At 50.0% G+C, this 13,852-nt stretch overlaps 1 protein-coding gene across 2 annotated transcripts in view; it reads right to left on the minus strand.

Annotated features, from left to right (window-relative positions):
- The window catches only part of SHLD1 (shieldin complex subunit 1), an 82,099-nt gene that overhangs the window by 24,618 nt on the left and 43,629 nt on the right, over positions 1-13,852 (minus strand). The window contains exon 3 of one of the 2 annotated variants that reach the window (XM_040980986.1): positions 1,909-3,386. The exons of the other annotated variant lie outside the window; for it this stretch is intronic. Coding sequence (XP_040836920.1) covers positions 3,118-3,386 — 269 coding nt within the window. The 3' untranslated portion in view covers positions 1,909-3,117. Of the gene's footprint in view, positions 1-1,908; positions 3,387-13,852 lie in introns of those variants that run through there. 2 annotated transcript variants of the gene reach the window in all.

The following is a 13,852-nucleotide window of genomic DNA, read 5'->3' on the forward strand; positions in this document are numbered from 1 at the left end:
AATCAAATTGAGACAACTCCAGGAAAGCCAGGACACCTGCTCGTGCCTGCCGCGGCGCCCACGCTCCTCTTCCCACATCTTTGAGGCCAACAGCCCATCCCTGGCAAACTTGTAGTGACTGTCCTCCGAATGCCTCCCCCTGCAGAGAGAAACGAAAGGCAGGGAGGGCTGCTGGCCTCAGGAAACCTACAGACAATAAAGACGCAGAAACATAAGGCACCTGAGTGCCTTGAGCTGCTAAGCTTTGCTCCGTTGACAATGGCTGCGATCAGAGATGATCAGAGGTGCCATGGAGATTTCACTGAACCACAAACCCAAGTTGATCCCCAAGGGAGGTAGGGGCTTGGAAGCAGTCTCACGGGTCTTCACAAACTCACCATGGCCGGGCTGACGTGTCTCCCCAGTTTCTCCTGGTAGCTGACAGAGTTCTGTTTGAAGACCCTGCAGCACTTGCACGGCCTTGGCCTGCCGTGCTGGCCTTTTCTCTTAACTTGGCATAAGGCTCGGGAGGTTAAGCACAGAAGACGTGGACCGGCTCTTCTTCAAATGACAAGAATGCCACACCTTTACGCTTTGTATGAAGCCATAGCACGCTCCTTTGATCGTCACCAATGGAACACAGCAGTGTCAGCGGTCCTCTGAAGATGGCACCGGCATCCAGGGGTCACCTTCCCTCCACGGGCAGCTGCCACTCTGACTTCCCACACCCCCAGGCTTGGTCTTTCTGATCTGTTTTCATGTTGTTTGACAGTCTCACAGACTTTCCATCGAGGGCTCATTCCTCAAAGCAAATGCCGGGGCGGGACCAGGCCAAAGCCAGAAGCCTGGAAGGTGTGGGTGGTGGCAGGGAGCACGAGCCGTCCCCTGCAGCCTCCAGGGTGTGCATCAGCAGGAAGCGGAATCGAGAGTGGAGCCAGGATTTGAACCCAGGCACTCTAACCCGGGAGGCAAGCATCCTAAACACAGTGCTCACTGCCGCACTGAACTCCCGCTTCGGCTTGAAATGAATCATGCAGTACACATTCTTTGATAGCTGGCTTCTTTCACTTAAACTTATGTTTGACATTAATCCATATTAAACATAAAGGCAGTTGCATTTTTAATGAGGAGTAGTTTCCCATTGTGTGAAGAGACCATCCATTCTATTGATTAAACGGCACTTAAACAATTTCCAGTGCAGCTATTACAATTAGCACTGCTGGGCCCAGCGCAGTGCCTAGTGGGTGGGTCCTTGCCTTGCATGCACCAGGATCCCAGATGAGCGCCGGTTCTAATCCCGGCAGCCCCACTTCCCATCCAAGCTCCCTGCCGTATTGCATCCTGCGGTGTGCCTGGGAAAGCAGTCGAGGACGGCCCAAAGCCTTGGGACCCTGCATCTGCATGGGAGACTTGGATGAAGTTCCTGGCTCTGGATTGGCGCAGCACCGGCCATTGCAGTCACTTGGGGAGTGAATTATTGCATGGAAGATCTTCCTCTCTGTTTCTCCTCCTCTCTGTATATCTTCCTTTCCAGTAAAAATAAATAAATCTTAAAAAAAAAAAAAAGCACCACCAAGCATTCTTTTCTCATCTCGCTTACAACATCATCTTCAGGCGATGCTGTGGCACAGCGTGCTTGGCCACTCCTGGGGAGGTGCCCATCCCATGTGGCAATGCCACGTCAAGTCCTGGCTTCCCCACTTGCTATCCAGCTTCCTGCTCATGTGCCAGGCAGCAGAGGATGGCTCATGTGTTTGGACTCCTGCTGGCCACACGGGACACCCGGACGGAGTTCCATGGTCCTAACTTCGGCCAAGGCTGCTGTGGGCGTTTAGGGAGTAAAACAGCAGGTGGAAGATATTCCTTTCTCCCACTGTCTCAATTTCTGTCTCTGTCTCTCTCTCTCTCTCCCAGTCTGTACTCTCTTCTGGGTCACTCTGCCTTTCATACAAATAAATTAAAAAACAATTATCTTCACAGATACCACCTAGGCTTATTTTTCCTAAGAGGCTGCTAAAAAAAAAAAAAAGGACATAAGAAATTCTATTATAGCTAAAGGCTATAATAAATAAAGGGCAAGCTGCTTAGTAAAACTCAATTTCTAATTACTTACAATTAACTCTAAAATAAACCAAATTATCCGGATAACTTCAACTACTCATTGGTAAATTAACAGAAAAAAAGGGGGCACTATTGAGCACTTAATTGCTCCGGTTATGAAAGCCCCAAACCTAAGCTTAAGCTATCAGGCGGACAAGAGGCAATTAGCTTCTAACAGATACGTCAGTAAACACCTGTTACAACACAGCTCCAGTTAATCCTCCCCAAATCATGAGGACCATCTGCTCCATTTTTTAGGTTTCCACTGTCCACAAACCTATTTAGTCACTCCCTCAAAACCGACTGCTCTTTTTTTTTTTTTTTGGATCTGTATCTTTTTTCCTAATATCTCTAACATATAAGGTGCACAAAAGCTCTGTTATGTCAAGCCACAACTTTAATTTCCTTTCCAGGACGCTTGTTCCAGAATAATCAACCTCAGATGAACAGATAGCTGGACGGCAGTGAGGGCTTCAATAAATGGAAGCTTTTACGCTATGCTGCTACTTCCTGTTTCCACAACATAACCTTTTTTCAGGTTATTAAGCATCATCCATGACCTTTAAAAAGAGCTTCCCTGAAGTCATTCATTAATAGTGAAATCTGGTTAGACCATCACAATGGTAAAATAACACAAGACGAAGCCAGTTTTCAATTACAAGATTGAATAGTGTGTGTTATGCATTTCAAAACTCCTAGGTAGGTTTGAAATGATCCAAATTGCAATGAGACGTGGTTTACTTGGAACCACAAATCAAGGAATGAAAAATAAGCACAGGTGGAATACGGAGACAAGAGACAAAAATAACACGTTCATAAAAGACCTATTGAAGAACATTCTAGGTACAGAGTCTACGACGAGCCGTGCAAACAGGTCACCTGCCCTTGAGCAGCCAAAGCCCTGGAGCGGAAATAAAACATGGAGTAGACACAGAGAAATTCTAGAAACTGACACACAAGGTGCCCCTGGAGGACGTGACAGTAGCCACATCTGGATGCATGCGGGAAGGGCAGGTGCAGGGAGCGGTCTGTTTACACTCAACACACAGCAGGGCTCACTGTGCTGGACTCACTGGTGTACCACCACCTGCAGCCAGGCAGTGGGATGCAGCCAGCCTTGGCATTCGTCATTGCAACGCAACTGATCTTCTGAGCACTCATGTTCATTCCAGCTCTCTGGGAGGCACCACAAATGAACGCAGGGATGACCATGATGTGACCTCTGTTTGCAGAGTCGATGCTCTGGTCCACGGAGGAAGCGTTCCCACCAAGAAACCAAGGCCACAGCTGTGTGTGTTGCAGGAAGGCTGTGGAGAGCAAGGATATTGGGGCTGGATATGCAGCACTCCGTGATGGGGCTCCCAGCAAAGAGAACGGGCACAGGAAATTGAGAAGAGGTATTCAGGCCATGGCACATTGACAAGCAGCCGGCACAATGGCAGAGAGTGGTCAGGGAGAAAACTTGTGCTGCGGGTGTGGGGGCTTTACGGATGGACAGCCGGGCATGTGGCACACTGCAAGGGACCAGGCTCCAGGGTGAAGTCAGGACTGCAGACCAGGGTGCCACAGGGCACCGTGAAGATTCTTCTACCTGCCCTGGCATCCATGCCCGCTCTGTACTGTCTCCACCCTGCTCTACCCTTGGAGGGCTGCCTGTTCACCATCTGATCCAGGCATGTAGCAAGGATGATGGGGAGCTCAGAAAGACACGAGGAGAAAGACAGAGAGAACTACCTGGGTTGGGAAGGGGAGAGCGGAATGGAAGGTTCTCACAGCAGCAAGCAGGGGGGCTGTGGGAAGGGGACAATCACAGACCAGCCACAGACCCACTGCACAGATGGGAAAACTGAGGCGAAGAGATGCCGAAGGATGTGCCCAGGCTTCCCTGCTGGGAAGCTGGGAAGCCTAGACTTGAAGCCGGGGGGGGGGGTGTGGTGCTGGCGTTAGGTGCTCAGGCAGGGTGCCAGCTGACCACTCTGACTGCAGCTGCAGAGGACTTTGGGGCGAGGTGCCAGTGAGATGCTGCAGCTTGGGGTGGGCTGCTGCAGCGGGGCCGCTGGGCAAGACATGCTTTCCCGGGCAGACTCTGCCTCAGCCACCTGAGGCGATCAAGTTCAGGTATCAGATGAGCAGTAATCCTCAACCAAACGACTGTATCCAGACAAATCACAGTCCCTTCTGCCAGGAGCCCCTGGTTATATTCCTAAGGAGCCTTGCATGATATATAACCCACCCTGCGAGTGGCCAATCAGTATGGGGAAAGGAAAGCGGTGGTTACAGAGTGCTTTGAAGGCTGCGTAATTTTTTTGTGTGTTGGAGCTTTGACCATGAAGAATAGAATTCGAGAGTGGCATTGCGGCACAGTGAGTTAAGGCCCACTTGTATGCCATCATCCCGTATCACAGAGCTAGTCTGAGTCTCAGTGAATCCGCTTTCAATCCAGCTTCCTGCTAATGCGCCTGGGAAGGTAGCAGAAGATGGTCCAAGCGCATGCGCCACTGGCTTGGGCTTTGCAGCCATTTGGGAGGTGAACCAGCAGATGAAAGATGTCTCTGTTGCAAATAAGTAAATCTTCAGCAGAAAGGGTTGAATCATACTTTCTATCTACAAACAACAAGTAGCTTGCTGCCAGGCCAACAACAGAGGATCAAAACCCTGGAGTGCACACAAGGTCCTTAGCAGCCAGGTCTGCTCCCACTGACAGGGAAGAGAAGCCCCTGCCTCCAGCTGCTCTCTCGCAAGACCCACAGAGTCGCACAGTGGGCCCCTGGGCCTCACTGACATCCACTTCCCCCTCCAGGTCCACAGCTGCCTCTGGGGCACTCAACGCCACAACTGCTAGGGAGGCAGAAGATTCAAGCCTTCTCCACCAGAACCCTAACAGCCAGTTCTTGGCACCAATGCATGTGAACCAATGCATGCTGAAGGCGTCTTGCAGGCGGTAAGATATGAACGCAGTTCTGCCACATGCAGCATGCTCTGTAACTCACAGACAATCGCGACACAGCACATCCTGTCCCCGGCTCTAAGTGGCAACTCCTACATTAGACTGGCTTAGAGCCGTATCACTATGCCTATTCACTGTTCCCTAGTTAGACCCGTGAACTTCCCATTTGTACCGTGGGCCGCCAAATGTGCCAGCTCAGCCAAGACTGGAATGAGGAGTCCAATAATGAGCTCCTGGAACAGTCATCCGGCGGCCCCCGGGGTGCAAGGTGGGCATTCGATGACAGCTGCCGACACAACACACTGGCCGGGACCTGGCTCTGCTTTCCTCAATGTCCTGCCGCTGGGTGGTCCCTGCACAGCGAAGACAGGCCTGCAGAGTAAGGCCATGTCTGTAGTTATCCGCCCAGGGTTGGAAGACAGAGGCCGTGACCACACACACACACACACACACAGATTTCATGTGCAAAAGTGCAAGAGGGGATGGCTGGCACAGGGCATGTGCCCGTCAGTGACACTCCTCCATTCCTTCGCACTAACAGAACCCACTCTGAATAGCTGGGCTCAAGGACTGACTCCATCTGTTTTAAAGGGGCAGACGTCGTCTTTGGGATATAACAGGAGGGCGGTTTTGCAAAGCACGCTGAGGCCTCTGGTGACGAGTGGCAAGGTGCACAAGCTAGAGAAGGCAGAAGAATCGGTCTACAACTGACTATTTGAAAAACAATGCCAATGTTAGGATTTGGAACAAGCAATTTAACTTTAGGCTCTGCAGATAAAATCGCAGGCACAGCCTTCAATCCACATTGCAGGAAATTAGAGATTTTGTCAGAAAATTCTTTCTGGGGTACATTTTTTTCCCTTGAAGATGTGGTTGTTGGGGCAGGCACTGCAGTGCAGCAAGCTAGGTTGCCCCTGAGACGCCTGCAGCCTTTACCAGCGTGCTTGGTTCAAGCCCTCGACCCCCTGCACTCCTCGGCCAGCTTCCGGCTAATGCACCTGCCAGGGGGCAGCACGGGACAGCCCAAATATGTGGGTTTCTGTCACCCACACAAGAGACCAGAAGGAACTCCTGGCTCCTGGGCTCACCCTGACCTAGCCCAGGACAGTGATGCAAGCACTCTGCATTGTATGATGCTGTAATGGCAGCTGGAGGCCATTGTACACTTGGGCATATCGACAGAATACCCAACACCACGTGTGAATTCCAATGGCAAACGACGGACTTGGGATGATCAAGTTGTACTGGTGTACGTTCAACCTCTGTGACCAAAGAAGCACGCTGGGTGGGATGCTGGTCCGGGGGGAGGTTAGGGAACAGGGTGGAAGGACAAAGGCAAAAACCTGGACCTCTGCTAAGTTACACTGTTCGCTTAAAACTACACTAAAAAAATAAAGCTGGGCCCGGCGCGGCAGCATAGTGCCTGAAGCATCACCTTGCATGCACCAGGATCCCATATGGACACCAGTTCATATCCCAGCTGCTTCCTTCCCTTCCCGTTCCCTGCTTGTGGCCTGGGAAAGCAGTCGAGGATGGCCCAAAGTCTCAGGACCCTGCACCTGTTGGGGGACCCGAAAGAAGCTCCTGGCTTCAGATCAGCTCAGCTCCAGGCATTGTAGCCCTTTGGGAGGTGAACCAGCGGATGGAAGATCTTTCTCTCTGTATTTCCTTCTCTCTAGAAATCTGACTTTCCAAAAAAAAAAAAAAAAAAAAAGTCTTTTTAAAATAAAGTCTATTTTTAAAAATTCACTAAATAAACATAACAGACTAGTAACACAGGAGTATCGCAGAACCCACCAAACCACAAGCAGAAAAATATGTTTCTTTTGCCTTTAAACTCGTGCTAGCCAGCAGAATTTTCCATAATGTTCCATCATGTTTTCTACATGAGCAGGCAAAGGCGCTGGCTCCCAGATCAAGGGCAGGGCACCTGAAACATGGTCCGTGCAGCCAGAGTGGGACTGTGCATCTTCTTTCATTCTAATTAGTTTTATTTTAAACAGCCATATTTTAACTCGTGGCTGCCGTATCGGCCAGCACAGCTCTAAAGGCATGGTTATCACTCTCAGAATGGAAACAGGACGGCCTAAATTCTATTTCTGATTCTCGCATCTGCCAACACCCACACAAGTATCATCTGCATTTTTTCAGGAAGTGGCAAGGCTTGATACTTCAAAGACTTCTGGCGTAACCACAAGTCCGTAATCCACCCCCCCCACCCCCGCCCTCCTCCGCCAACCTCCTGAGTCTAAACATCCCCACTTGCAAGAGACTAAAATCCTCCTGCTCAGGCCAGGCTTCCTGTTGTCTGAGATAAAGCACAAACGATAAGCAGCGTGCTTGCGCTGCCTTTCAATATCAGTGTTTATGTAACGCGAGGTGTGAGTGAACTTGCACGCAGGGAACTGTGCTTTAAGCATTCGGTCCGTCATGCAACTCGTTAGTGAGAACCGTGAACAAAGTGCAAACATTCCTTAGAGAGAAAACCTAGGAAGGGCAGGAACCATTTTAATCCACAGCGAGTGACGGGGCATGCAAAAGCCAAACAGATGCTCAACAGAGGAATCCTGTGCTGATAAACATTTACAGGACAGGTGTATTAATTTGTTTGAAAGTCAGTTAGAAAGCAAGGGAACCAGGGTAAAGGCGGGCCTGGTGGGGGTTACTGTGGGTCGCTCTGGCTAGGCTGCAGCTCCCACTGGTTTATGTGAGGCCCGAGTGTGTGCTGGGCAGAACCAGGCTGGACTGCAACACCCATTGGTTCCAGTGGAAGACAGAGCTGGAAACAGAACCGACCCAGCAATTGCAACCACCAGCTGATCGGGGTGATTGTCTGTACCGGGCCCTGTACTTGCCAGTACACACAAGAACCTGGTCTGGGAACACCTCAGACAAAGTTTCTTTAGGGATCTCCCCAATCTGCTGGATTCAGATCCCTAACCATGAAAAGACAGGACAGAACAAGTCAATCAACTACCCCAGCCATGTGTTGGCAGTGAAAGACAGGGCAAACAGAGACTCTAAGATGGACTATGCCAATCAGCGGATTCCTCAGCAACCTCATCGTACTTGGAATGGCGAGACTGGCAGCAATTCAGACCTGCTGAACTATCAAAACCACTTGAACAAGACCCTCGGAGCATGCCCCACATCAGGGACCTGGGATGGGCGGGAGGCTGGGTGGGGCTTCTCCCTTCATAGCCCCCCTTGTCCCAGATAAGGGAAAAAAATGATGAGGAAATAATAGTCTTATCCACTTCCCTGCAGCCCTTGGACCTTTGTGTCCTAATTAACTATGTAAAGATTATCAAAAATAAAGAAGAAAAGAAAGAGAGAGAAAGGGAAAGACCGGAGCATGGGGTCTGCTCCCTGCGGGTCTACCCTCCAATGGCTGCCACAGTCAGGGCTGGGCCAAGCGGAAGCCAGGAAGTAGGAACTTGACCCAGGTCTGCCACCTGGGCACCAGAACCCAAGCACGTGGGCCAACTTCCACTGCTTTTTTCCCAAGCAGTTTGCACGGAGCCCAATTAGAAGCAGAGAATCCGGAATGCAAATTGGCACCTGTATGGGACACTGGCACTGTAGATGGAGGGTTTTCATGCTATGCCACAACGCGGCCCCCAGGGTACAGACATTTTAATGATATTTCATAAAATTAACAGTAGGATAAAAATTTATTTTAGGGCCCGGTGCAGTGGCGTAGTGGTTAAGGTCCTTGCCTTGCACGCCCGGGATCCCATATGGGTGCCGGTTCTAATCCCGGCGGCCCCGCTTCCCTTCCAGCTCCCTGCTTGTGGCTCGGGAAAGCAGTCGAGGACGGCCCAAAGCTTTGGGACCCTGCACCCGCGTGGGAGACCCGGAAGAGGCTCCTGGCTTCGGATCGGCCGTTGGGCTCACTTGGGGAGTGAATCATTGGAAGGAAGATCTTCCTCTCTGTCTCTCCTCTCTATATATACGCCTTTCCAATAAAAAAATAATAAAAATAAATCTTAAAAAATTTATTTTAATGCAGCCTAAAAAAAAGAGATAACCTTATTTTATCTTAAGGCTTTAAAATAGTCACTCACCTAAAATACATAGAATTAACATTGTTCAGAATAATTTAAAAAATAATACTAATGAATCCAGGTTATCCCTATGAAGGTAAAATTCCTTCATGTCTACAATACACAATGCTTTGAAAGGGAGCTGGTGCTGTTGGGAGGTGAGTTAAGCCGCCCTTGGATGCAGAGCACTGGTTTGGGTCCCTGCTACTCTGCTTCCAAACCGGCTTCTTCCTGTCATCCCCTGGGACGCCAGCAGATGGCGACAGCCAGGGCCCGTCACCCACGTGGGAGACAAGGGCGCAGCTCCTGGCTTCCGCCTGGTCCCAACCTGGCTGTTCTGAGACATTTGCAGGGGAGGGGGCCAAATCTGAGGATGGAAGAGCTCTTTCTGGCTTGCTCTCTGTAGCTCTTCAAGGAAATACACAGACATTTAAGAAAAAATTCTTGAAATAAAAAATTTACAAAAGTTACACATTGAACAAGGGTCGGCATTTGGTGTGGTGTGTGGGGTGCTGCTTGAGACGCTGCATCCCAAATGGGAGTGCCTGGGCTGGACTTCCTGCTCATGTTCACCCCAGGAGACAACAGCCTGAGGCCCAGAGTTGAGTTCTGCTTCCTGCCTGTGGCCTGGCTCAAGCCCTGGTGTTGTGGGCATCCTGCCGAGCAAATCAGTGGATGGGATCAGAGGGTGTACCTCTGCCTTTCAAATGAACCAAAGTTAAAACGGACAGAAAACAACTGGAAAAGTAAAATGACTCGTTACACACAGAGTTACATGTGAGTAATTGGAGGAGGAAAGTGCTAAGTCAAGGTGTTACGGTCTTGTGTCTGTACTTTCATGTGACATTTCATATGCGCTAATAGTCAGCCGGAGTATCCATGCAAACGCGTGAAACAACTCATTGACTCACGATTCACCAAACAGCACGGGTTTCCTAGGCAGCCTGTTGCCCTGACAACCACTGAAGTACCCGAGAGAAGCAAAAGCCAGGGAGAAGCGCCCTCCCCGCCATGCCCCACAGACACCAGCTGGCCAAAACCAACCTCCACCTGCGGGCGCACTGGGACACGCAAACGCTGTACGCAGACGTGCTGTACTCACCGATGGGCACGCACGGGGCTCCGAGGAGAGGTGTGGCACCACAGGGCTTCAGAGGGTTCCAGGGCACAGAGGAGGAGGGCACAGAGGAGGGCCTTGAGTCTGAGGTCAGAACAAACAATGCTGAAGAAGAGCGAAGCAGGCCCCAGCAGCTGGGGAGGCGAGGGGACGAGCGCCTGGAAGGGGCAGCGCCAGGAAGGGGCAGCGCCAGGAAGGGGCAGCGCGGGAGGGCAGGGCAGGGCAGGGCAAAGCCCCAGGCTCGGAGACAGCAGACACCACAGGGACCCCGCGACGGGACGGCAGCACGGGAGCACAAAGCCTGCCACGAGGGCTGGAGACAAAGTGCAGAGAGGGCAGACGGACCCACAGGCGCCTCCGGACATAAAGGAAAGTTGGGAAATACGACACAATCTCTGTATGCTGCTAAGAGCGAGCCGGTCAAGAGGGGAAAAAAATGAATCGTGCAGGAGTGAGGCGGTAACTGCAGGTGTCACGGGAGTGAGTGGGTGGTGACACTGGCCTTCCCTCCCTCTCACAGACAGGACCACAGCAGGCCGGTGGCGGGGCCAGAGAGGACAAAGGCTTTTGAGGGTTTTTTTTTTGTTGTTGTTGTTCTTTTCCATTTTTGCAGTAAAATCAGTAGCAACAAGCGGCGGACAGGCTCCAGGCGCGGTTGTTTTGCAGCCCCGTCTTCCTGTGCACCTGCACTGCCGCGAGCCCCAGGCTGGACACGCGGGGGCGCCCGAGGCCAGCGGGTGCAGAGCTGCCGGCCGGAAGCCTGCAGAAACACAGCCAGGGCGCGCACAGCCTGGGACCCGGCCGAGCAGCCTGGCAGCAACAGATAGCAAGCATCAAAGCAGCCGGTCAGAGAACTACCGACATTTTCCCATTTCGGGGGAAGATTTCATTTATTTGAAATTCAGAGTTATAGGCAGAGAGAGGGACAAAGATTTTCCACCTAATGGTTCACTCCTCAAAGATCACGCTAAAACCAGCAGCCAGGAGCGTTCTTCTGGGTTTTCCACACGGCTGCAGCGGCTCAAGCCCTTGCACCATCTTCTGCTGTCTTCCCAGGGCATTAACCGGAAGCCAGAATGGAAATGGAGCAGCCAGGACCCAAACCAGAACCACACACCCATAGGATGGCCAGCACAGCAAGCCACGGCTTTGTCCACCATGCCACAATGCCATCCTCAAACTATTAACCTTCTAGCAATTCTCAAAAAAACAAAATCACTCCTCCATTTGTGCTCTTCCTAGACACTGAGAAAAATATTAACGTCTCCTTTGGAAAAAAAATGGGCTGAAGAAATTTACAGGTAAAAGAAAATTCACAGGTTAAAAAAAAAAACAACCACAACACATGAACTGAGGTTGGCACTGTGGCAAAACAGGCTAAGCCGCTGGCAATGCTGGCATCTCACATGGGTGCCAGTGCAAGTTCTGGCTGTTCCACTTCCAGCCCAGGTCCCTGCTCATGCATCTGGGAGACCCGGATGGAGTTGCTGGCTCCTGGTTTCACTGCTGCCATTTGGGGAGTGTCTCTCCATCCTGAGCTCTCTGTACTTGCAAATTCTACAGTTAGCATGAACTGGTTTTAAAGTTCGAAGACAACAAGATTGAGGCACAAAAGGGAACAACCTAATGGTTTTCACTGAGAGCAGGGAAAGGCAGCCCCTGACAGCAGACCGTAATGATGTGGCACGCCAGCGTGGCACCCTACAGGGCTGGCTGCAAATCTCAGCACCGGTGGGTGTTAGCTTGTATTAGCTGGGCACGAGCTGTGTATTGGCTAGGTACTAGCTGGGTATTAGCTTTGTATTAGCTGGGTACTAGTTAGATATTATCTATGTTTTACCTGGGTACTAGCTGTGTACTTGCTAAGTACTAGTTGGGTACTAGCTGTATGTTATCTGTATACTAGATAGATACTAGCTGGATATTAACTGTGTATCTGTTACATATTAACTGTGTACTTATTATGCTAGCTGGGTACTAGCTGAGTACTAGCTGGGTATAAGATTGTTATTTGCTGTATACTAGTTGTATATTAACTGTGTACTAGCTGGGTATTATCTGTGTATTTCTTGGGTACTAACTGTGTATTAGTTGGGTTGCTGGGTACTAGCTGTGTACTTGCTAGGTGCTAGTTGGGTACTAGCTGTATGTTATCTGTGTATTAGCTGTGTTTTAGTCGTATACTAACGGTGTACTAGCTGGGTATTAGTTGTGTATTAACTGTGTACTAGCTGAGTATTAGTTGGATACTAGCTGAGTATTAGTTATATACTAACTGTGTACTAGCTGGGTATTAGTTGGATACTAGCTGTATACTAGCTGGGTATTAGTTGTGCATTAACTGTGTATTAGTTGGATACTAGCTGCATACTAGCGGGGTCTCTGGTAAGCATTTTAGTTAGAGTATTTATTTCAGGAGTAGGAGGTACACTCACAGCAAACACAGTTGCTCTCTATGCCAGCATCTTGCCATGGTCCTCAGACTCACTTGCTAGAGCTCATCCCCTCTTTTATTCTTTTCTTCTTCTTTCTTTATCTTCCTCCCTTTCTCTTTCTCTCTCTCTTTCTTCCCAAGACAATTTTTCTTCTCTGACACTTCTACACACCAGATTCTAAGGGGAGGTTTAGTGAGCTGAAATCAAACCACCCAGATCACTTGTCTCTCTGGGGACTCCGACAGGAAGGCTGTCGCCTGTTCCTGCTCTCTTGGAGCTTCTGGTGAGTTCCTGCATTCCTTGGCTTGCGGCCACATCACTTCAATTGCTGTTCGCCACAAGATAATCAAGCGCCTCTTTGCCTTTCTCTTACAAGAACACAATTTCTTTTAGAACAATCTCAGAATCCCTAACTTATGCAAACACGGTAAAGCCCTTTGCAGAGGAAGCGACGCCGTCACACAGGTGGGTCAGAGCACAGGTATTGGGGGGTCATCACTCATCCCCACCAACCTCCTATCATTCTGTTTTGAGATAGAGACAGAAGATGGGGCTCACAGAAATGAAGAAATCTGAAAATAACCGTATGCTAAAAGATGGCAGAACAGTGAACCCAAACCGGTCCAGCTTCACACCACAAGCTTATCCTATAATACTAACACATCCCATAAAACTGATGAACTACTCCTTGTAAACGGTGCTCTGGCTGGGAGAGGGAGGCCCCCAGGTGACAGTCCCGGACGGTGCTGGAACCATTAAGAGGTGGGGTTTAATTGGGAATCTTTAGGTCAGTTAAGGGCATGTCCTCAAAGGAGATTTGGGGATCCTAGCTTCTCATTGGTTCTTTTTTTTGCAACACGTTTTCTCCTTGCAAATACTCCAACCGCGGTGTGGCATAACCAAGATGGTTCTTACCCTTTCTGAATCCATGCCCAGCACCGTACCCTTGAACCTCTAACATTGTGAGCTAAATACACTTCATTGTAAAGTTATTTTCATTCAAGTACTATTATAAAAATAATGAATATAGTTTCTGTTATGAAAACCAAAGGACCCAGGAACTTGCTTGCCCACAGGGACCTCCTGCCTACCAAACCACACACTGGCTGTGCGATGTTAAACAGGTCTCTTGACCTAGCCTCTTCCTCACTGCCTCCTTAGTACCTGCAAGGCCTGGTGTGGGGCTTAATAACACGGATGCTTTGCAATGCTAATGTCAAGCCTAGAG

This window comes from Ochotona curzoniae, unplaced genomic scaffold (assembly GCF_017591425.1).
Source record: "Ochotona curzoniae isolate NIBS_2020 unplaced genomic scaffold, NIBS_Ocur_1.0 contig_3520, whole genome shotgun sequence".
NCBI lineage: Eukaryota > Metazoa > Chordata > Mammalia > Lagomorpha > Ochotonidae > Ochotona > Ochotona curzoniae.